Source organism: Rhipicephalus microplus, chromosome 8, assembly GCF_043290135.1.
Source record: "Rhipicephalus microplus isolate Deutch F79 chromosome 8, USDA_Rmic, whole genome shotgun sequence".
Taxonomy (NCBI): domain Eukaryota; kingdom Metazoa; phylum Arthropoda; class Arachnida; order Ixodida; family Ixodidae; genus Rhipicephalus; species Rhipicephalus microplus.
This window is the reverse complement of record NC_134707.1, coordinates 85,039,150-85,063,419: the sequence shown is the minus strand read 5'-3', so window position 1 is coordinate 85,063,419 and position 24,270 is coordinate 85,039,150. Positions and strand designations below refer to the sequence as shown.

Genomic DNA, 24,270 nt, shown 5'->3' with positions numbered 1-24,270 from the left:
GAGTGGCGCACATTTACGCTCTACCACCTGTGTTGCTAGATTATCCGAATGCATTAGCGCACAACTATTTTGATGCGAATTTCACTTCCCATCTTTGGTGTAATTTCTGGTTTTCGGAGTGACTGCAGAAACGTACGCGCTGTGTGCAGACGACCCACCGGTTCCTATAAAACGATTTTTTCCTTTTAGACGATGCCTTAGAGCAGCGTGCTGTAGTGGTTGGTGTATGCGCAAGCAGACGCTTTGGTTTTGAGCCCGAATCTCGTCTGCTTGCTGTAAGTTTTCTTAATTTTATAGAAGAGGTCGACCATCTCGACCGAGAGCGACTCCATTGAAGCTCAATGAAAACAGATTAACACTAACTGATGTTAGTTTATTATGCTTACAGTATACACCTAACAATCTCTTCTTCATATTCCCTTAACAGCGGCCGAGAGCCGTCCTATCCTTTGAAATAAGCGTTCAATTCATTCATTCAATTCTGATTGTGGTGCTTTTATATCGATTGTTGTGGTGATCGGGAGCATTTATATCGAACCGAATGCCCGTGCAAGCCTCGAAATGCGAGATAGGTCAACCGAGAACTGTTTTTGTAAGTTAGTTCGCATAAAACTATGCTCCTTTGAGGAGTATTGTGAACTAGCAAGTGTAAAAGAGTAACCTCAAGGTGGTGAGTAACACTTCATCTCTTCACAGTAACACCCCCCCCCCCAAAAAAAAAAAACGGGAACAATGTCTGTGACAGGTTGGTTACTCCCTTTAACGAGTAACCTCGATTACTCTCCTTCTTCCTTTATTTTTTAGAGTGCAGCAACGAAATGTACCGGCTGGCTCCGTCGGTCGAAGGATCATGAACGGCCGCGGGTGGAGAGGGGAGGGGTGCATCGCTCGGGCAGCAAATGCGAATTCGGATGGAGAGGTCGTGGTCGCGAGCGCACTACGTTTCTGGAGAGCTTATAAAGACGATTGATTCGTTTTGTCCGCGGCGGTATTGTGGAGGTTACGGTGCCAACCCGAAGTTCGAGGGTTTGATCGCGGCCGCATTTTGATAGTATCGCAGTGCTATAGGCCCCGGTATACTCTTCGATGTCAGTGTCAGCACGACGATGTCAATGCGACGTGCAGTATAATATAATCGTCATTTTTGCACGTAGCACACACATCATCCTCATCATCACCATTATTATTATTAATATTATTATTATTATTATTGATAGCGCTGAACTTTTGTCCCTAACTTCATGTTCAAGCAAGAAAAGGGCACAGTGAAGTATTAGGCTTGTTGGTTTTTCTCAATTAAGAAACTGTGCTACAGTTAATGCAAAATACAAAGTTAGTAAGACGACACGAAGCGAAGTAGACGCTACATTCGCAAACTGTCAACTGAACTTATTGAAGAAAAAAAAAAGCTTGAAGGTACGAAGGCTTCCAAAACATCACTTCACTTACAAAGGCGGGCTCATTCCTTTGAGCCAGATTTTTTTTTACACTTACTACAAATCCTATCCTAAGGCAGCTTCCCCCTCTTTGGACTTCTTATAATATTTGAATGTTGTGATTGAAGTGCAATGCTGATATCACATTTTTTTTCCTTTTTCCGTGTGGCTAAACTTAGGCAATTAAAAAAAGGGGGACAACTTTGGAAAAGCTAAGGAGGCGGCGAAAGCAGCCTATACGAGCTTTTAGTCTTGCTGTGCGTTACAGTATGCTTTTACAATGCTCACTTTTCAGAAGGCGCCCTCTGCTTTTTTAATTTTTGGTTTTGCTCTAGCATGACCTATTGAACCTAATTAACGTTCTTGCATTCATTCGTCTATCCTAGAAAACTGCATGGCAGGCAATAGCAAGTGGCTGATTTACCGCGCGAATGCGGGCACGTTATCGCGATGTGCACGTGCAGAAACGCAAACAACTTATGCTGACGGTTTCATCAAGACGCGCCGTAGCTGTTAGTGCAGCTTCCTGGCTGCTCGAATGCTGGACGGATTACTGCGTGCCGGGGATGAACCGCACGTGGTGGGTTGTTTTCTACCCACAATACTGCGCGAATGACACGCGAAATTTAATATTGTTGTGTCGATACTAGGCAGCGGTGGTTCGGTCAGCCGGTGCTGCGTCATCTTCGAAATCAGCCCCAAATTATTCTCACCACACACAGTTTGAGTTTCGATACTGACGAGCCGAATACCGATATGTACGACACGTGTCATCATCACCATCACACTATTTTTCTGCGCACATCACGAGTGCGCGGTTAAACAACGTCCATGCCTTCTTGCAGACGACGTTATTCGCATAATTCATTCAATTATTTTGATAATTTTTTCACGTATATTTAATCGGAATTCGCCACAGGCGTAAAAGGTGAAATTTTGGTTTATATCACGCGCATGCCTTCATAATAACAACGCTATTTGCATAACTTATTTGATTATTCCTGATACTTTTTACAGCGAAAGCTGTTGTGAGATCACAACTTAGGTCACGTGCAGTTGTGCGTCGCCGCCGGTGTCCGTAGCCAGGTCGCGCGAAATTAGAAAAAAACCTAGCACCGATGACACAGTGGAGCTAGAACCCGGGTCCGCTGAGTGTCAGCCCAGTATTCTACCACTGAGCTACGCCGGTGCTTGTGAATTGGCAAGCTTGCCTTAGGTAGACTTGATGTCGGGAAAGAAATCGCGTTAATACGACATATAAAGCGTTTTAAAACAGAGAAAGAACAACCAGTCGTCGCACAATGCGAATAGCGTAACGAGGGGGCCGTCCAATGCTCCAAATCATCACAAAAGCTTGTTCTTGTTCCCCTATTAACTGTGGAGCATGCCCACTTCAGCCACAATCCTCATCGTCGAAAGCCACTGCATGAACAATTGGGACAAAATTCTTTGCTAGTGCTTAGCGGATACGACGCTTCTAAAAAGAATGACAAAGAATAGCATAGGGAACGCTGGCCTACTACCCAAAAAAGTTTATTATTAATGCCCTAGTGGGTATCAAGCAAGTGTGGTTGAAAAACTTACCCAATGAGTGTTGTGAAAAGGCTCTGAAAGGCTGTTCTTCAAGCTTTCGCTGTGACTGCGCTGCGCCTTCCACGCAGGACTGGCGTTATTATTTTTTTTTCATGTTCATTTAATCACCCGTTTCTGCAGAAGGGAATAAGCTAAAGTTACGACTGAATGGCATTCATGCCTTCAATAAGACATTCTTTCCTGATTTCTTACTATGCTTGTCAGTTTTTTATGTAGCTGCAATCACCAATCACCGCCGAGGTGAATATGTTACATTTGCGCTTAAATGACATGTATGACTTCGTGCACACAATGTTATTACCTTCATTTGTTTAACTATTTTCTAAATTTTCAAGTACCCGAAGTCACCCATCGCCCCAGGAGAAAATATGTTACATCTTATCTAAGATTAGAAGGTGAAAACAGCAATTTTATTCCTTCTTTTTTCTTTCATCGCAGATTCCAAAGTGCTCGAAAAATTAAACAATGGGAGCTTGTTGCGCTTTTACATGATATAAAGATTTATGAACAGGTTCTATTTCGCTTTCTTTTTTTTAATCGCCAACCACCCCCACTTACCCTCACGAAAATAAGAATAATCTCCTCATGGCTCAGACATAGCTCCTTGATCACGAGTGAAGTTCTTATCGCGGCGTGAAACTGATAATAATGTAGTCAAGCGATTCTGCAGCTGCTTAAAGGCCACTAAGCACCACTGCACCATTCGGTGTAACGCTACCACCTATCATCCGCACGTGCAGTCATCCAAAGCCCGTCTGCGGCTCGACAACGCTAGTCCAGTTTCCACAGCAATTCTGTACAACAGCAGCCCAGGAAGGTACCGCGATGTCCAAGGCAAGCAAGTCTTCATCGCGAGCACGACACGACTCCCAGATGGACCCGAAGAAGAAGATAATAGAGGAGGACGACTCTGGACTCGGCACGAGTAAGTCTCAAACGCGCTCATCCGGCGCGACGTCGGGAAAGATTCACGATCCTTCCAAAGCGGGACCCAGCCTCTCAATGCCTGGGCCGAGCCGCGCCAAGTCGCCTGCCAAGAAGGCAGCGCTAGGGGCCAGCCGCGGCAAGTTACCGGGCAAGAAGAGCCCTGCACTCGGACGCAGTCAAGCCAAGTCACCGATCAAGAAGAGCTCTGCGCCTGGAGCACGACATAAGTCGCCGCTGAAGAAAGCCATGGGGCTGCTCTTAAAGAGCCCTTCCCCAAAGCCTCCTGCACAAGGGGTGTCTCCCTCGAGTACCGCCGCCCGAATGGATGATTGGGTTGAGATGCAGAGCGAGACGGCTCCAGTCAAGACCGACCCCGAGACGGGATTGCCTGTACCCGTCTACCATGAGCCCAAGTTTCAAATCTTCGAGAACCGCACTGAGGTCATTGAGCAGCTCCCGGCTGAGCTGCTCGAGGAAGAGGGAATACGCACCAAACCTCCGTTGGCCTCCATGGAAGACCTCACCAGTCCGACGAGCCCAGACAGTCCCATTCCTTCGACCTCCTTCAAGGCGAAAGCTACTATCAGTGATGCTCCGCCACAGGCCTCCTCCCCGTCGCCTCCTCCGAGGGGCTACTATACCAGACAGGCAGCCAGAAAAGGTGGGCACGAAAAGTCTGAATAAGGTGGCAGCGTGCCCTGGAAAACGGCTAGAGGAGATCGACGGCCGTTTTCATTGTTCGTGAACCCTCGTGCGTGCTGTTACTCTCGGCGTTTTCCGTTAGCTATCTGGGGGGGGGGAGGGGGCAGATGCAGTTATCGCTATGCATTTGTGTGGCTACAAGACACGTATTCATTATGCCTGTGCCCACTTCATTTTTCACGTTGTCGTCTTTACGCCCCTTTGCTAAATATGCTCCAACAGTTTTACGTAACCTTTTAGTAGCTTCAAGTGTCTGATGCTATGGACGTGGTGGAGAACTCTGCTTAACATTTCCTTTTATTTTTTGTCGAATTCATGCATTCTGCGCTCGCGCAACAATTGGGATTCTACTGTTGCCTTGTCAGAGGCCACAGATTACGCGTACCATATTTTCATGTCTTCGTATATTTTTACATCATTTTAATCTCGCTGTTCTCTCCAATTGCTGTTTTAGACAGCAAGCTTTTTATTGTTACTTTTTTATTTTTTATGACCACATTTCTGAATAAAGAGTGCCGCGAGGGTTCCACGACCCACATATACGCTTGTTCATTTCTTGTACTGCAAACAACTGTGAAAGCTATTTGTGGCATGCTTAAAAAATGCACTACTGGTTATTACGTACGTCGACAGCCGCTTAAACTGAGCGCTACTGAGTAATATTTGATAATATCTGGTGCTTCTTTAGCGTGCACCTAATATAAGTCTAAGTTTATGTGTCTTCGCATTTTGTCTCTGTAAAAATGGGGACACCGTGGCTGATAATAGAACCGGCTGCCCAAGGCCAAAGTAATCGAGCTTAAATTGCCATGGTTGCATGCCTTTACTGCAAAAAATTTTTGCATCTTCGCCGAATGACGTGCAGCTAGAATCACCCCGCCGCGGTGGTCTAGTGGCTAAGGTTCTTTGCTGCTGGCCCGCATGTCGCGGGATTGAATCCCGGCTGCGGCAGCTGCATTTTCGATGGACACGAAAATGCTGTGGACCCATGTGTTTATATTCCCGGTGCCCTCCACCACGGCGTCTCTCATAATAATATGATAGTTCTGGTATGTTAAACCGCACATATCAATCAATCAATACAGATAGAATAATACTTTTTTATGAAGCATCGGAGCACGTGGCTGTAGACACTGTTGTTGGCCGTTGATTCTACGTGACGTTAGCTGCAAACTTCCATTCATGCTTAAATTATAGCACGCATACGGACCTAGCACGCAGTATGCCCATGTTTATACGGCATCGGTCTCCACATATTTTGGCAGCACAAGGCCGCTGCATGGAGCGGCCGGCTGGGCGCTCTGGACAAGTGTGATCCCATATGCACGCGCCACCAGAGATGCTACGATGGCTATCCCTATGGCCGCCTCAGAAGGTTTGAAACTTCGTTTTGAAACGGAGAAAGTTAAAATATTCTATCCACACTGCTGCTGAGCATGTTTTCTAATGGTGTTCGAATTTGTTGCCATAAGTTTGTCAGAAAAAAATACAGTCAGTGCCGTTTCAAACGGAATGCCAAAATACGCACTGATTATCTAGCGTTCTGCAGTGGTTGTACAATGCACGGGCGACAAAAATTAAACATAACAAGTACATAAAGAGGCCATAACCAAACTGGCAATACTGAGAACGAGTGCGTTAATTGATCCGGGCGTTTCCTGTTATTGCGGCATAATTGACACAAGTCCCGCTGTTCCATTTTTTTCTTCTACTTTCTTCCGCTCTAGCACGCAAAAAGTTCACGCAATTATTCACACAAGCAGCTCATTCACGTCAGAATGACAAAAGTTCTCAATTGGTTGCTATACTAAAGAAATCTGTTGTGCAGAGTTGCCCATCCTGCTTTGGATTCATCCACACACTTGTTCTTCATTGTCTCGCATATCTATTATGCGCAATACACTAATTTCACATCGTTTTTTTTTTACATTTGCCACTAGGCAACCAGACATACCAGCATGTAGTCAAAAACATGAAATGCTGGCTGGCTCAACTATTAGTGCTGACATTCCCTTGGTCTTGTGGGGGGAAAACGGCTAGAAGGACATAACGTTTGTCGGAAGGCCGGCGAAGGCAAAAGAACAAAAACAAACATTAATGTCTCGCCAACGAACTCGGTGTGCTTTAACAAATAGCAAGTAAACGAATGGGTACTGAGCGTCTGCTTTTTATTGTAGAAACGTAGCCTAGAAGATAGAACTAACGCACATGCGTGCCGTAGTGCCATTCTAAAATTGCAGACGTATGCAGAACAGCTCGATATATTTTTTTCAAAAACTGAACGTTAGCGTTCTTGATGAAGCGATAGCCTTTTCTTTCTCATCATGATAAAAAAAAAATCACCGCCCAAGAACTCCGTGCAGATGACTGAATATCAAAGCAAAAACTAGCTGCCACAGCGGGTTGCAGACGACGCAGATTAATTGTACGTGCCGCACGAGCAAATCCCGCCAGAAAATTGCGTCGGCCCTAGTGAAGGCGTTTTCCTAATTTCCTCACTGACGCCGCTTAATCGTCTCGCCCTTGTCGCTTGCACTCGGCTCTGAAGGCTGCCAGATGCTCGGTGAGCAGTTCTTACTTGCGCTTCGCCGTCCGAGCCTCTTTTTGTGCCGGGGCTACTGCACCGACCCGGCGAACATGAATTATTTTGCGGATCAGCTGTCGTCAATCGGTAAGTTGCTGTTCCGGTGTTCATACAGTCCGCACACTTTCCGCGTGGAAGTTGTAGGTTGAATGTTTCTGTGACGACGAACTCTTCGCGTGCCCGTGAGCCAGTCACGTGATGTTTGTTTACATCCCTTCTTTGCCGAACGTTGCCTTTGCCTGTCCCCATGCTTGACGGCTTTCCTACGACGCGCACGCAGACGGAGCGGGGAACAATTACTTCGTTCGCCATTATCTCTCTGCATTCTTTTTTTCTCCCACTACCCATCTATGTGCAGTGCTTTTGAGGTGACTTCCACTGATAAAGAGCGCTGCACGTTCTTCATTTTTGTCCGTTTCAAAGCCACTTCGTTGAAGCTCCTGCGCGCAAGCTCGACGGCACGGCTACCAAGAGAGTAACGACGGCACTGACGGTGCTCCCAATGGCGCATGCGATTGGGTGTGACGTAGAGGATGACGTAACTGAAGGAAAACCTTACGGAGGTTCCTAGCGTTTCTCGAGCCCCGCCGTGTGACTACCGCTATGGATGGTTGGAAAGTTCCGGCAGAGGCCTCTATGCAATCCGATGACCAAGCAAGGGCAAAGCCATTTTTTTACAGTATACTGTAAAAAAAAAAAGCTGTAATAAAGGCACAACAGCGGGTGCTTTTGACTACTTACCAGTGTCAGCCGCCACAGACATCGATGACGGCTGACAAAAAAAAAACGAAATTAGGAAAGAATATCTAAGATCATGTGATATCGGAAATGAGACCCTCTTCGTGGCAGTCAAATATTCTACCACAGAGCCGACATGAAAGAACTTAGCGCCGAAAACACGCTCGCCAGATTGATTGGATTGACGCTCGTGACATCGTGACCAAAAAAAAAAAAAAACAAGGCCACCTTAATGTTTCTTCGTGAAATACATACAGTCAAAATGATCACAGGACTTCTGCGATAGCTGGATATAACGCAAACAAAAATGGCGCATGTCTCGAAGCTCCTCTAAAGAACAGGCGGCCACCGGGAATGCATAAGGAGACGTCACAGGACAGACGAAAAAGAGGGGACAAAAGAAGCGGTGTTGTGTCCGCAGCGCTTATTGTGTTCCCTTTTGTTCGTCTGTTCTTGTTTTTAGCGCTGTCAAACTGTTCCATGGTGTCTTGCGAACTAGCCGAAGCTTCCACGCTCATAGAGCCACGTTGGTTCTCCGAAACTCCGTCGCAAATAGATATAGCAGATGCGTGATTTCATACGAGGTATCTATTCTAAACGCGTAAGCTTGCAAACACAGACAAGAGAAAAGTCACGACAACACCGACACCGACAAACAAATGCAGAAGTGCACACTGGCGGGGAACAAAGAGAGCACGAAAACTTATCTGCGCATGCCCATGCAACAAACGAACCTATAAATCCTGCACGCGTGGGGGACTACGTGAAAGATAACTGTTAAGCCATTTGATTTCTTCTTTTTGCACTTTAATCGACGGTTGACTTACGCATGCGCTGCCACTACTATTAATATGCCACGGTTTACTCATTAAACGCGTTTCTTCGTACGTGTGGCGGCTCAAAACTGGGCGCTCATCGAGCATCAGGTACAAGAAGAAGCATGAACATACAAATAAAAATCAAAAGTAACAACAACGTCGCGTTTCGCTACGCTTATCCTTATGGCGTTGCACCACTAATTAATATGTGGGTCTTAGCATCCCAAAACCGCCATATGATTTTGAGAGACGCCATAGTGCAGGGCTCCGGAAATTTTTCGACCACCTGGGGTTCTTTAACGTGCACCCGTTTTGCACCACTGGTGCACAGCTTCCTTGATAGTAAGAAAACCACACAGATGAATTCACTTAAAAAGGCCCTGGAACACTTTTTCAAGTAACCATGGAGTGAATATACTAGAAGAGCTTATTTTTTATGAATTTAACGCCGCAAAAATTTTAAGAATCCGTCCGGTGCGAGTGGAGTTACAAAGGTTTATCGTATGCTGCAATTGCACTCCTTCTCCTCTCATCCTGCCGAAAGCGCTGGAAGCTAAGCAGGAAGGGATGGTCGGGCCAGAGAAAAGCGTCACGCATTCCTCGTCACCTTGAGCACTTTTTTGTTTTTGTTTTTCTTTGAATGCGCCGCGTTCCCAGTGTGATAGCGCGCACCCGCGTGGACAAGTAGCGGCCTCCCGCGGCGATCTCTGTAACGAGCGAGCGCGCCATGTTCAAATCAGCCAATGGCTGATAGATGGGCTTGTTACGTGGGATTTCGGGGTATATTCCATAATTTGTCGAGAGAAGAGAGAGCAATTTTTAGCTGACCTAGATAATTTATTTTGAATTCCAGGCCACGTGCTGCACTATAGTATTTGGCTCGCGTTTTGTCGGGAGCCTGTGCTACCGATCGGTAGTGTTTTCTGACCATGCTCAAAAAGTGTTGCAGGGTCTCTTTGAGACGACTCTAAAGCGGAAGCCATGTCTTTTTTCTACTCCTTAAATGTTGTGCTGACGCTGTAAAGCAACATTTCGGCACCTAAATTGACTTTGGGCTGTCTCCAAGATTGGATGCACCTTCCCTAGTTTTGTATTGACTCCATGATCACACCAACTTTGTCCGCACTATGCTGCGGTGTGAACACGTACTCACATGAAGTAAATCACTGTGATGCGTCAGTCGTGATGACGTGATAAATTTCGGAGATCTGTGACGTAATCATGGAGTCGCATGTAGACGTTATCAAGTGATGGTGTTTAAAGACGATAGTCTTTCTTGGAATGCTTCGACGTGGAAATTTCGGCCTGTCTGTCTTTGTCTGTCTTTCCGTGTCTGCCTGCCACTGGATTTCTCCAAAAGAGCGAAAGTTTAACCTCTTGCTGAACGACTACTATTGAGCGCAACATCAAGTGATCGATAAATAGCGTGTTCATTTATTTTTAAATTGTATATATCAACATCGCTATCGCAATAGCAAGCAACGGAGTCAACCTGGGAGACAGATACTATTGATGATAGCGGTTATTCTGTGCTCCCACCTAACGCCTGCCCAGGCATTCGTAAGCAGCTACTCTACGCTTGCTGCCATGACTTCGTTGACAGGGATGGTGGTTGAGGCCCTTAATATATTGCTGCCAAGCTGTATTTAGATCACAACAAGAGCCCGATGAATAAAACAGCAGGTGTTTCTTACGTTTCGCTAACGTTTCGCTAAAACGGCATGGTGCTGCTACCTAACATCTGCTCTGCGTTCTAGAAAACTTTCATTTCTTGGAGTCACTGCCAGATGGCGTCTATATGTCGCGCCGCATAGAGTTACTGTATATGCTACCTTTTTTTATATACAGTAACTCTAACGCCGCATTTTCAGACAGAAGACTATCGTCTTTGGACGTCCTTTGCATTGGAGCACGCAGACATGGGGCCATTTTTTTTTTTCGCCTCACTCTTCCCCGACGCCGCGGGATGGGAAACGCTGGCCACATGGGACACCAAGCAACTCATTTCGCGTTTGACGGCACGTCCCAGGCTTCCGGCTAAATAATTCACGGTGTCGTGTTCGAGTTATTCTTCAATGTGTCTCCCCGTAGGACAGCAGTACTTCCTTTACACGACGACCGTGGTGCATTTTACGTAAGGTATGGCGCGCTTCATCTGACAAACAGGGGCATTCTCCTTTAAAGGACCTTCATTCTCAATCGGACTTGTACAACTGTGGTGAGAAAAAAGAACAAGGAAGGCAAGCTGAGTTAGCTTTGTGGATAGCCGCATGTGGACACGATAGCGTTGAAGAGCTCCTTGCAAAGTAGCCCCACTGCAGTGGTCTAGAGGCTAAGGTACTCGGCTGTTGACCCGCTGGCAACGGGATCCAATCACGGCTGCGGCGGCTGCATTTCCGATGGAGGCGTAAATGCTGTAGGCCCATGTGCTGAGATTTAGGCGCACGTCAAAAAACCCTAGGTAGTCAAAATTTCCGGAGCCCTCCACAACAGCGTCTCTCATAATCATATGGTTGTTTTGGGACGTTAGACCACAAATATCAATCAATCCTTGCAAAGTAATACTGGCGTAGGTATCGCTGATCGTGATAAAGATGTTAACATTGTCTATAAGTGAAAAATTGGAAACAAAGAAACTTATAAGATTTATACCAGCCCTGTTTCGCGGAAACCGATGAAACAGTGAAGCTGGTAGCGTTCCCTTTATCAGGGTAACACATAACCGTATTTTGCAAGTCTTTCAGATGTGTTGTACCACTGCTCTTTACTAAACGCGCTTTCGTAAGCTTTCAGGAGGTATGATATGCTTATTGCATTTGACCATGCCACCTCTTTTACCCACGTTTGTAAAGAGGCCTATTCTTACAGTCCTTTGATAGGCTGGATCACTTTGCTATATTAAACAATCTTTCTTAAGTATTCAGGTGTCAAGGTAAGCACCCCTTTTTTGATAGCCGCCAAGTATCCAGTGACAGTAACGTGCACGACATTTGTTGGACTAACCATTGCCTTCATTCATTTTAGGGGAAGTTGTGTGAACTGAGATTTACTCAAATTATGTGGCAGTTACAGGTCACGATGACGATACTTTTTCTAATAGGCTGCGCAGCTTCGTAAAAAACACTCTCAATGAAGGTCATGTAGCGGATGTAATCTTTTTACCACATGCAGTATCGCGTGGCAGGAGCTATATTCACACTCGGAGTCGAAACATGGTGATACACACAATGATTGGGTGTCTGGAAAACCTATCTATTGTGAAGCAATACTCGATCGTCACAAGCAGGAAAGGCGACAACAATTTCAACAGCTGCATGCGTAGCGTCGCGTGTTGTGTGGTGGGCCCTTCGCTGATCCTCAAAAGGAATAAATACGGCGTACCGGGTGCGTCACGCCTATACTTGCCGCAGGCATTTCATGCTTGAAAAGTCACGCGCATAGAGTTCCCGTTACATGTGGGATAGTTCAGACGTTGACTGAGAGACGACCGAGAAGGTGATGCGTATGGGGCCCGACTACGCCATCGCGTTCTGCACTTGAAGGCGAATGTCAAGCGTCTTCCGAGTTTTTTTTCTTCTTTCTTCCGGTAATAGATATGCGAAAGTGATAAAACAATACCGAAGTTTCACGTTCCTTGTCATGATATGATTATGGATTCTCCGTAATGGAAGGCTCCGGAAACTTCGACCATATTGTGTTCGTTAATGTTCACTGACATCATACACAGTACACGGACCTCTACCATTTAGACTTCACCGAAATGCAACCACCGAGGCCGACATTCAACATGCGGCCTTCCCGCCAGCAGCCGAACATCTTAGCGACCTATCCACCACAGTCGACAGAGATGGAAAGGTACTCCACAAGATCTTCGCATTAGGCTGAGGTGCCTACTCATTTCAGAATATAATTAACCGAGTGCAGATATGGCACATACACACGCATCCACTCATATAAGCAACTAAAACAAGTTATCCATGATCGAATGCTAGTTTGCGTGTCTGTGATGGTGTGCTGCATTTGCCTTTGGTTAATTTTGTACCGTAGGGAGAGCCTCAATGTCCAGCCTCCTTTTACGTACGCTTGTTGACGGGTTTTGACGTGTGCGCGTACCTACGAAAATAGATGCACGTACAAGAAGAGAGGGATTTTTGAGAGTGGGTGGAAAGGCATCACCCGTATAGTGGATGAAGGCCATCGCGCGGTAGCCAACACTCGTAGTGGGTAGGCACCAATAACCGATGAGTAAGCAAGCAAGGCCAGCGGAGCGTTCTGTGAGCTTTGCGCCTCCGTTCCTTCTGCGAGCATGTCCTCTGTTTATAGTAAGTCTCATTTCCCAAAACTTTGGATACACCTCCCGCAGCATCGCCGACAGGCTTCATTCGTGTTTAAGAGACAGGGCATCTGAGCATCGACACGAGAGAGAAGTCGATACACCAGGTCCTTTTGCACGCCCTGTCAGTTAAACATGAATATCTACCAACTTCATACCATAGCTGTCTGTAATTTTGAGGTTTATTTGGGACCATCATGTGTGGTCCGCAATGCCTTCAGTCCAACATATGAAATCACACGCTGTATCTCTCAAGGAATTCTTTTACCATGTTGTTGGGGTTAGCGTGATTGTGACAAGTAGGCCGTTAGACTTTCGCGCCAGCTCTAGCTTTGTCTTATCATTAACAATGGGTTTTAAGGAATCCACTTCCCCTAACTATAGGTCTGCAATCGCGCCCACTATTCGAACCCTTCTTCTGCCCCATACAAATCTGTAAGGAACCGACAGCCAATCTGTGTGATCACTATTTTTTATTTGCGCAGCCGAAACCTTTCCGGCCAGAGTGTAATTGCGGAATGATAACAAGCTAAACACGGATAAATATTTCTACTAATAACTTTTACACCTGCGGCGAGTATGAAGACCTATATACAGGTGACAACAAATTCACGAACAGTGAGCGTGAGAGCTGTTCATGCTCGAGCGTTGTGGTTTATTGCGCATGCGTGAGTGCGCATGCGCCACAGCTCTACATGTTCCGCTGGCTAATGCGAAGGTGGTGCCGCTTCTTACTATGCAATTAAAATTATCTCATAAGCAGCAGGTAATAGGTGGGAAATCGATAGTACCATCTGTATTCTATTGAGGACTAATTACGGTGCGCATAAATACATTAGATTTTGCGTCTACGTATACGAAAGTGATCGACTTCATAATTTATCTTCAAGAGTCTTGCGTTAGCCAGCAGGAATTAGCATCGGCTTTTTGTCTCTTTTAAACACTTCTTAAAATCTATATAATGCTGTTCACCATGCAAAAAAGATGCTGGAATCTGTCACGATATTTAACGGTCTGTTCATTTCTACCAGGTTGTTATCTCACGTTCTAGTCTGTGATGCGTCCCTTTAAAATGCCTCGAATGAGCTTTTTCTGACGATGATACGTTTTGCCTGGAAGAAGCTCAATAACATTTAGTGTATATAAATCTTTCGGTGGTGACTTGAGGCGGTAAGCAACATACAGTGAAAGAGAGCTTAAAGGGACGCTAAAGGCAACTATTAAGTCGACGTTGATTGTGGAAATAGCGTTCCAGAAAACTTGCAGTGTTACTTTTGTGCCAAGACAGTGGTTATTTTGAAATTAAAGCACGTTTTTGTGGTGCGCATCGAATTAGCGCACTTCAAGGTACCCACCTCAAGCAGAACGTCTCACGTCACTGTTGCCAGGCGCAATGTTTATAACGTTGCCCGGCTTTACTGCGTGACCACCGACAGTACTACCAGCAGAACGAAAGTAGCGGGCGGCACGGCAGCAACAGTGGCCATTGAACTGCAGTTCACTACACTCAAATTGAACAATTTCATATCATTTCCTCCAAAATGACAGACGTGCTTGCTTCAACTTTGCCCCGCTAGATGGCACGACCTCTTCTGTTTACACAGGCGAAAATCGAACTTTTGAAGCCCTCACACAATTCTTCATTGTAACATCTGGCGGTTCTTTTTTCCATGAATAAAAGTGAAATGAACCAATAGCATTTTATTACGTCTCTTCACGCACTGAAGGTATTTTAATTAGTGCAGCAAGTTTGATTGCTAGTGATTATTTCTAGGTGAAACTTTTCACATCATAGGGATCAGTTTGTGAATGTCCTACGCGTAGCGCCTGTGTTCTCGCGAATTTGCCTTAGTTTCTCGGCAAATATGGCACTGCTGTTTATAATAATGTCGTTTTAGACGTTGTCATACACTGAGCTTTCACTCTGACGTAAATTCTTATTTGTGTTTAGTGTCCCTTCAAAAGTCACTGCTCTTTCTTGCGCCTGCATCGCGCAGTAAAGACGGTATATTCATTGTTAAAAGGCCAGTAAAGAGACTCCCACGTTTTTCGCACACCCCAAAACAAGCTTACCAATGCGTAGATTATGGACTGCGTACATTATAGACTGCATTTTCCGAGTATTACCGCGCTGCGCGCCGCACAGACCCTCCATTCCCAAAATTTAAACAACATTACCCTGCCTGACCAATCCCCCTCGTACGCGCAGTGACGCAAGCATCCCCGTGGGCAACTTGACGAACCACTGAGCTCTTCGATTGGTCCTTTGCCCCTACAAAATGGCATCTTGGCTCAGCGGAGACGCAGTGTAGGTATTCAGACCACATTTCATTCTCCTGCGCTGCCCTCCGCTGTTTCGTAGAGGTCGAGACCGCGCGGAAACAAAAAGCGGTATTGTCAGAATGGAAGCCTCCAAGTTGAATGAAAGTATCGCTAGTTTATCGCGAGGGGATGCTCTTCACACCGCCATGACACGTTGACATGTGAGAGGAGCCTTGTTTGGTCATTGGCTACGGGCCGGTGACGTATCGTGTGACGTTGCCGAAGCGTGTGTGTCTTGGGTGGTCAAAACACCAATCTACGCCTTCCGTCCTTATGGCGAACAAGGGGTGAGGCCACGCCAGAATTTGAAACAAGCTGGAACGCATTTGATAACCATTATAATTTTCTCATAGCAAGTATCCGCAAAATTCTTGCGGTGGCATTTCGACGCAGTAAATGTGTGCATACTTCGTATCGTTACAATTTCTGAACCTCGGGATTGTTTACCGGTCCTTTAACAACAGTCGAATAATAAGTTCGTAGTGGTCTACCATACTTTGGCACATTGAGTGGGGCTCACTGGTAGGTTCTTGTGTTTTCTAGCTCGCTCGCACGTGAAAGAACAGAAGTCTCCTTTGAGCGACATCTTTTCTGCGAACACGATCCTACTGGCGACGCTGGCGACTCTAGCGAGCACGGTGGTGGTCGTCTACGCGCCATTGTACATCGAGAAGCACTTCGTAGCTTGCCACAGCCCCGAATGCATGGACCTTCGCACCGACCTGGCGCTCATGATGGATAGTAAAGCCGATCCCTGCCAAGACTTCTATCGCTTTGTGTGCGCCAACTTCGAGTCTCTCTACCCCCGTTCGCCGAGTTATATGGACGCCTTCACGAAGCTAGTGAAGCGATCGTTTCGCGAAATGCTGAATCAATTCGTTGTCGAATCTCCGGTTACCACAGAACACTACCCGCTGAGCGCTTACCGCCGGTGCATGGACGATTACAAGGCCATGTATCACAGCCTGGACGCGATACTTAATAACGATGACGACCTGGTGGAAATTTGGAATAACATACGTGATCGCAACACGATGGACTGGAAGTTCGATTACCTCATGAAGCTCTCCCTCGACCGCGGAACGCCTGTTTTCATCGGCGCCGACGTGGTGCGCAATGCGTTCACGCGACATCACTACATGCTCCGCATAAAGGCCGAAAAGGTGAAGCAACCTTCTGACAGGAGAACGGTGATTAACATAATCGAACTTTTCAAGCGCGAGTCTTCCTGGGTCGGCACCTTGAAAGTATCGAAGGCCATCATGGCCACAATGCGAGGTGTGGCGGACGCCCTCCGTGACCTCAGCACCCAAGGGAAAGTGCCCGAGGTCCGGAGTGCGTCCCAGGGCTTGAAGATCCTTCACGGCGTCTCGTACAACCGGCTCCACCAAACGTTGGCCAGGTTTCCCCCACCACCTGGCGAATGGAAGCGGTACTTCTTCACGACAGACGCCGCGGCTCTCCTGCCCCTGACGAAGTATCTTAGTACTGTAACGCCGACCGCCTTCGCTTACAGCGTGCGCTTCATCATCGCCGAAAGCTTGCTGACGACGGCGACGTACCAATTTGTCCAGGTTTACGACCTGTCTCCGACGGCCGCTTACCGGCTCCGCGCGGTACGTTGTGCCGACCTGTCCCTTATGCTCCTCCCCACGTTCACAGAGTACCACTTCTTCCAAGAATGGCTCGGACAACAGAGAACACGCGCTACGTTGAGTCTGTTGACATCCCTGCCGGAAAAGTTTAGCCTGGTGGAGCCCTTTTTTGGTATGCTACAGGACACCAAAAAGAACCTAGAGAGCACGCTCCGCAACATCACCGTTATTCCTGGCCACGACCCTGGGTACGACACGCTTGAAGACTTGCACCGGATCACTGGGTTCGAGGACGTCAGCAGTGACTTCACAGCCTGGGTGTTTCACACGCTCAGAACCAAGGCTCATTTACAAGGGCAGCTGATGGTCGGAACATCGGACGTGCCTGCCGCGAACGAGCGCCGCTTGGACCTCAACCCTGGTGTGCTCTACGACGCTTCCGAAGACACGCTGCGCGTGCTTCCCAGCCTGCTCTTGGCGCCGTTCGACGTGGCGAACAAGCCGTCCGCGTTCACCTTCGGTCACCTGGGCACGTACGCCGCCGAAGCGTTCGCCCGTGCCACGCTGCCACACAGCCTGTCGGGAAATGCTTCGAGAATGAACTACACTTCTCAGGTTGACCACGAGCGATTTCTCAAGGAGCTCGATTGCATTCTGGGTGAGCATAAACGACCGGATGCGGGCACGCTCGCTCTGAAGACGGCCCTGAACTTGCTCACCAGCGTTATTGGCATCAAGGTCGCCTATAGGTGAGTCTGCATTTTGTTGACCAAGAAGTATATAATACAGGCATTACTGTGCAGCAATAGCTGTCATGTAATTTACTCCCTACTAAAGCGTGTTGCGAATGTATATAATTATTTTCGTTGAACTGGTGCAGCAAGCCACAGTTAAAAACAAACAAAAAATGCAGCTCCAACCACTGTGAACTCTAAGAAACTGTCTTGAGGTAGGCCGCACGGGGCGGTTCCGGTCAAGGTTGCCACTGACTTTTAAGAAAAATTCGCCAAACGTCGAGCGAGACGTCACCAAAAGTCGCAATTTTGTTTCCAAATTTTGCCAAAAAAGCCACCATTCCACATACTAGCATGCCAAGTAATAAGAAATCTTAATTATGTGCAGCCCCGTGAAGTACGGTGTATAGAATTAACAACCCTCCAAGTTATACTGACGTTTTCCAATGCTATATTTGCTTCACCTGCTTCACCATCGGAGGGCTTAGTGAGCTTCGAGTCACATTCTTCACTTCACCATGGGAGTACTGAGAAATGGCGTGCCTGCACTAGCAGCGTACTGAATGGTAGCGCCAGATAACAAAGGCTTGTGATGGTTTCAGTTGTCGCGAATACAGCTAGGCTGAAGCAGTTGCTAAAGAAGGGGACGGCTTGCGTAGCGTTTCGGCAGATTTGGAGAATTTAACTACTGTGGAATCGTGTCCGACAATCCAGCAAACTAATTGAAAAACATGGCGTAACCATCGCACTGCCCGCACCACGCTTTAAGTGCGGCCATGCTCGCACTTCCCATTCGCCTCAGTGCAGTTGTTGATGGCTGCCAGAAGAATCCGACTTTCAGGCCGGCCGGAACAGTATCCTAATAACAATTTTAAACTATACGTACCAAATTTGGGGTGCTACGACAGTGAAGAAGTCTACAAGCTATTCGGGACAGTGGCAGCTGTGGTCTGAACACACGGCGTAACCATGACCTTATAACTCCAGATGCGAAACTGTAAAAAAGTTTAAAGCTGTTGAAGCACCATGACCATCTCATAGTACTCGAAGCAGCCCGCTGACATAAGATTCGCTCTAGGTTGCATGCTGGCGAACGCACCAGTGCCTTTAAGATTTAGGTCAATGGAGAAGATACTCAGAAGCAACAGGACATACGCACTAAAATCCACGTAATGTGCGCCTCCTACTTGTGGGTGTAAAACTACTAAAAATAGAAAAATTGTGTCCCCCATTTTGTTTTAAAAATACGGAGTACAGAATGTCTAACTAAGCTTAGAATAGGCCAAAATTCACCATGTCACCCTTCATAGGTTCAGGTCACCCCGGGCCTCTAAAATTCGGCAATTTGGTGAAAAGTAGCCACCAGTGGCTACCTTGGTTCTAGTTCTCAGAGTTCCCACTTCTCTGTTTACTATGCCGACAAGGAAGTGAAGGTTTCATGCAGGCATGCAGCGTTTCCCCGGCACGAGTAGATTCTTGCTAGAAAGGTTCGCAAACTCGGTGAGCAACATTTGCACTGCTTTGTGATGCATGTGCTTTATTGATTTTCCGTTTGTTAAGCCAGTTGATATATCTGTCGTCTCCAACTAGTTCCGTCCGGCTGCTTACCCCCTTCAGACGTAACGACCCAAGCGCCCCTGAAGTGCGGATGGGTGCAACTATCGTGGTTTAGGAGAGATCGTGGCGCCATCTCTGGTTCGACGCGGGAGTAAGGCACATGTTCTCGAGGCATTTTTAACATTTTTAGGTTAATATTTTCAATTTTATGGCTATTTTTGTTGATTATATTATTTTAGAACTTCCCACATTTTAAAACGGTTAAGCATCGCTAAGCTTAAGCCCTCTAGATCTATACTGTTAGCACATGATAGGCATGGATGGACAACCAGCCGAGTCCCTCAAGGGCTGTCCACATTAAAAAAGGTTCAAGTATATATGACACCATTATCATCACCATCATTTAAGCCTATTTTGTTTACTGCAGGATGAAAGCATCTACTAGGGATCTCCAGTTTATTCGGTCTCATGCGAGCTAATCGCGTATTATTCCTCCTAACTACTTAATCTCGTCACACTAACCCTCTACCTTCGTCGGCAACGTTCGCAATTCCTCGGTAACCATGCTGTTGCTCTTACTGTCCACCGGTTGTTTATGTTATGCATTAGGTAGCCAGCTCTGGCCCATTTGTTTCGCTTGCTTCTAACTAGGACATTTGCTAATTTGCTACTCATACTTGTTCGCTGTCTCATGCTGCCGTCCTTCGATCACTCACTGTTATTCATATCAATTTACGTTCCACTGCCTCTGCCTGTACCTCAACACTCTCTCTCTCTCTCTCTCTCTCTCTCTCTCTCTCTCTCTCGTTTTTGATATTTTTCATGATAGCATTGGCAGCAGTGGTCGTATGCGTTTTTCGCTTTAATGACAGGCCTAGATTTTGTGAAGTTATTTGGGTAGGTCTACCGAATGCACCCCAGCCAATTCTCAGTACTCAGTGAATATTTATTTTTTGTCGCCCTAGGCCGGCACATCATTCAGTGTACTCCAGTGTATAGATTTGATCTAAAATGTCTTGTGTGTCACCAGGTTAATCAGCATTATCTTGGCCTTCATAATTCAGTTCGAAGCCTACTTTATACTTCTTCAGTTTATTTCTTCAATCGTTTATTATTTTTTGCGAATCGTTGATATTGATACTGGAGAGCACTATGTAATCTGCAAGTCGTAGGTTGTTCAGCCATTTTTCGTTAACGTTGATTCTTGTTTTATTGCAGTCTATTTGTTGAAACACTTTATCTAAAGAAGCAGTAAACATCATCGGGATTCTCGTATCTCCTTGTCAGACACCTTTTTTTTTATCGCTATTTTATCGCTTTTCTTCTGAAAAAGCAGGGTAACAGTGATGTGTTTGTACATATCAGCAAAAGAATGGCGAAATAATTAAGTATTTGTGGACTTGGCGCTTTTAAAACTCCTATGGATTGACAGCCGCATAAAACTCCTGTGAATCGTAGTATTAAGGGTCGATAAAGGTGTTTGTTTTATTTAGCAAGTTTCTTCGTTATTCGATTTATCCCCATATAGAGATTCACTATAGTGTAGCCGTTCCTGAAACACACTTGTTCTTTAGGTTGTTGCCAGCCAAGTGTTTCTTTGATCATTTTTGAAATTGTTTTTGTAAATGCTTTATATATTCCAGGATCTATGGGCCTGTAGTTAGTTAAAGTCTTTTATGTCCCCTTTCTTGTATACCAGTACATCACCAAGTTTTAGTAGGGCGTACGCAGCAATCCCGCGTACCCCGCACGATACGTTGCTTGCGCTAGAAACGAAGCATGTGCTCAAGAACACCTTTAGCTTACCGTATCGACCATCCTAAGATGCGTTTAGTTCAACTAGACTTGCCATACAAAACATGAAACAACCTTTGAGTGCTTCTCAGTGCCATCCTGTCGTAGCGGTCGTAATAACGGCCACTGGCGTGCAAGTCAAACCTAACTGTCTGAGCGACAGTTTTACGTTCTGTGCTATCTTGCTATGTGGCTGCTCTTTCATTCGAGACCTTGCGAGAGCGTCACGTAGCTCGTGCTAAGTATCGTTACGTTTCCGTACGCAAACGTAACGATAGATTTTTTTAGGGTGTACGCACACACCAATGGAATACTCACTGAGCATGCGCACTTCTCTCCCGTGGTCATGGTGCGTACGTGGGCTCGTTACGTAATCCCGGCTGCGGCGGCTGCATTTCCGATGGAGGCTGAAATGTTGTAGGCCCGTGTGCTCAGATTTGGGTGCACGTTAAAGAACCCCAGATGGTCGAAATTTTTGGAGCCCTCCACTACGGCGTCTCTCATAATCATATGGTGGTTTCGGGACGTTAAACCCCGCATATCAATCAATCAATTAATCAATCAATCAATCAATCAAGACTCGTTACGTACGCCCAACTAAATGCGTCTATTGTTGGCATTAATGCGTTCGATCGAATGAAGGATTCTTCGTAGCACGCGCAGCTGACCAAAATTATCTCAAGTGTCACGCTTCAAAGCCGACATTGCGAATGGATATTAGGATGCGAGTCACAGACACATCAGTGCATCATTTGTTCCCTCTATTTCGACTGAACTGACGAACTACTCTCAGAGTTTCAGTGCTGCGTACCTATTATAATATGAGCTCATCGCCCCTGCCCAGTCGTTCACGATTTGCAAATTGTGCGCCGTGCTGCTTAGATTTCTCAGTTATACAAGGCGGAAAATACGCCAAGTCACTTTCACTGGTCCCACTCCTATGAATAGAGGAAACCAAGCAGACCATGCTTGACTGTACAATAAATCATGAATATGGCCTGGTGACGTTAAAGAGGTCACGCTACGACAAGAAGCTATACAGACAGAGGTGGCTCGGTGTTGTTTAATCATGGAGAAGGCAAGCGACAGTGCGAAACGTTCTGGCAAAAAAAAAAAGTTTGAATATAAAATCCAGAAAATATTTATTTAAGAAAGGGTCGGAATATTCATTACTAAATACTAACGGTTAGCTTGTCACAGAAAGTATACCTCTTAGTAAGTGAAGATAGTAAATTGCAAATTCGCGAAATCCGCTACCTAGTTAGAAAATAGTGGCGACTCGAATGGTTTATTCCTTGATAAATTGTTAGTAACCACACTAGCATCAGCAGTCGTGTTAACTCTAGTGGACTACACTTCGTCAATTAGAAGTTTGCATCTATTTTTTTATATGCACATGTGCTTTGCCTTACCAGGATGATGTTATTACAAAAGGATAGTATAATAAGATGAAGTCACATTGCCCTCGTATTAATAAACATCCCGTTATCACACACACAACTGACCGCACAAGAACCTGAGTGTGATAATGTGATGCTTCTTGATAAACCTACACCACGTCAGTATTCAGTGTATTGACTATGCGCAAAAAAAAAATCAAATTAGTTTGGGCTTGTCCGTGTCTGCTTTGTCCCCGCGTTTTGAGTGCGAATCATAGTACCTGCCAGTTAGGAACCAACTTGCCCAGCAGCAAGTGTTATTCGTCTCCTCGACATCACTCACTTCGTGGATATGCCGTATTTTTTTTATCCCTTTCAGTCACGGTGTTCATATTTGAGGACGTGAACTTCGAAGGCACGTATGGCTTGAACTTGAGTCTGCACATTTATGCAGGCTTCCTGAGCGGGCAATTCGCGATAATTTAACTGACTTACTTTGCTGAACAATGACGTTGCTCAAGACACTACCATGTTCGACGATCGTTTGAAGTGCCGTGGTCCAGAAACAACGTGAAAAGTCCTTCTCTTTCTCTCCATAAATGAATACAACCAGACAAGCAAACTGTCCATGAATTTCGGGCCTAGCGTTGTTTCTTTGTGTGCAAGTACAGAAGCTGGCTGGTGGAAGCATCATTAGATAATTAGTTGTACACTGAATAACAATAATTACAGAAACTCACACAAAACTATTCATTTATATTTCTTTTGGTGGAATGAGTGAATGAATACTGAGTGTCTTGGAATTATGCCCTGCAAATATTGACGCGTTTTTGATAATTTATCACATTCTGTGACAGAAGGGCTGATTGTGACTAAGAATTCCCTAATACCCATTTATTCCAAGACCAGCCTTGCTCCCTTCTTGAGTACAGAATTTCCCGTGTGAGTATACCTCTCTACCACACTTTCAGGGCCTCGGAAGACTGGGTGGATCGAGAAACCTCCACATTCGTTCCCAACGTGAAGACGGACGAGCAGGCATTCTTCGTCGGCCACTGCTTACGATACTGCGGCGCCACCCAAGCCAGTAACGAGACGGACGCCGCTAAAGGACACGTACTGTCGCGGCGCGACCTATGCAACTTACCGCTGCGGCACATCCCCGAATTCGCTAGTGCCTTTTCGTGCAGCGCCAACAGTAACATGGTGGCAGCCAGTGACTGTCGCTGACTAGCGCCTGAGCGTGCATTTCTTTATTAGTAGTACTGTGACTCTTGCTTATTCCGCTAGCTTGATGTTCGTGGTATGATTTGTGAAGCACGTTTTGTGTAACAATCAAAAATAATTTCCTCCTGCTACAGCCACTGAGGGCATTACGGAGAAAACATGTAATTCTGTATTCCTTAAAAACACTGTCGTAATCGCAGACTTGTACGAGACATAACATCTGCTCATGAAAGACGTGTGTGCCAGTGGACGCGTTTTCACGTACGTATTTTCACGCAATATATATTGAAGATAAAATATTCACGAGCCATCTCATTCCTTGAAGCTGTGTAGCACATGGCGCAAAGGTGACGCATAATTTATGAAAAGGTACAGCATATAGTAGTGAATGTCTCGATTTGGCGTATAGTTAGATTTGCGTGGGCCAGAAGTTCGGGGTGAAGCATATTCATTGATGGAACCAACAACCATTTTTTTTACGGTGCCTATTTTTCTTAGCGCGAAGGAAACCGTACCCGTCACGGAGTCTGG

The 24,270-nt window shown here is 46.0% G+C and overlaps 1 protein-coding gene across 1 annotated transcript; it reads left to right on the top strand.

Moving 5' to 3' along the window:
• Positions 1–3,854: 3,854 nt before the first annotated feature.
• On the top strand, positions 3,855–24,045 carry LOC142768302 (uncharacterized). The gene is made up of 3 exons (XM_075870265.1): positions 3,855–4,617; positions 15,997–17,797; positions 23,484–24,045. The coding sequence occupies exons 1-3, from the start codon at positions 3,855–3,857 to the stop codon at positions 23,740–23,742; spliced, it is 2,823 nt and encodes a 940-aa protein (XP_075726380.1). The 3' UTR covers positions 23,743–24,045.
• The last annotated feature ends 225 nt before the right edge of the window (positions 24,046–24,270 follow it).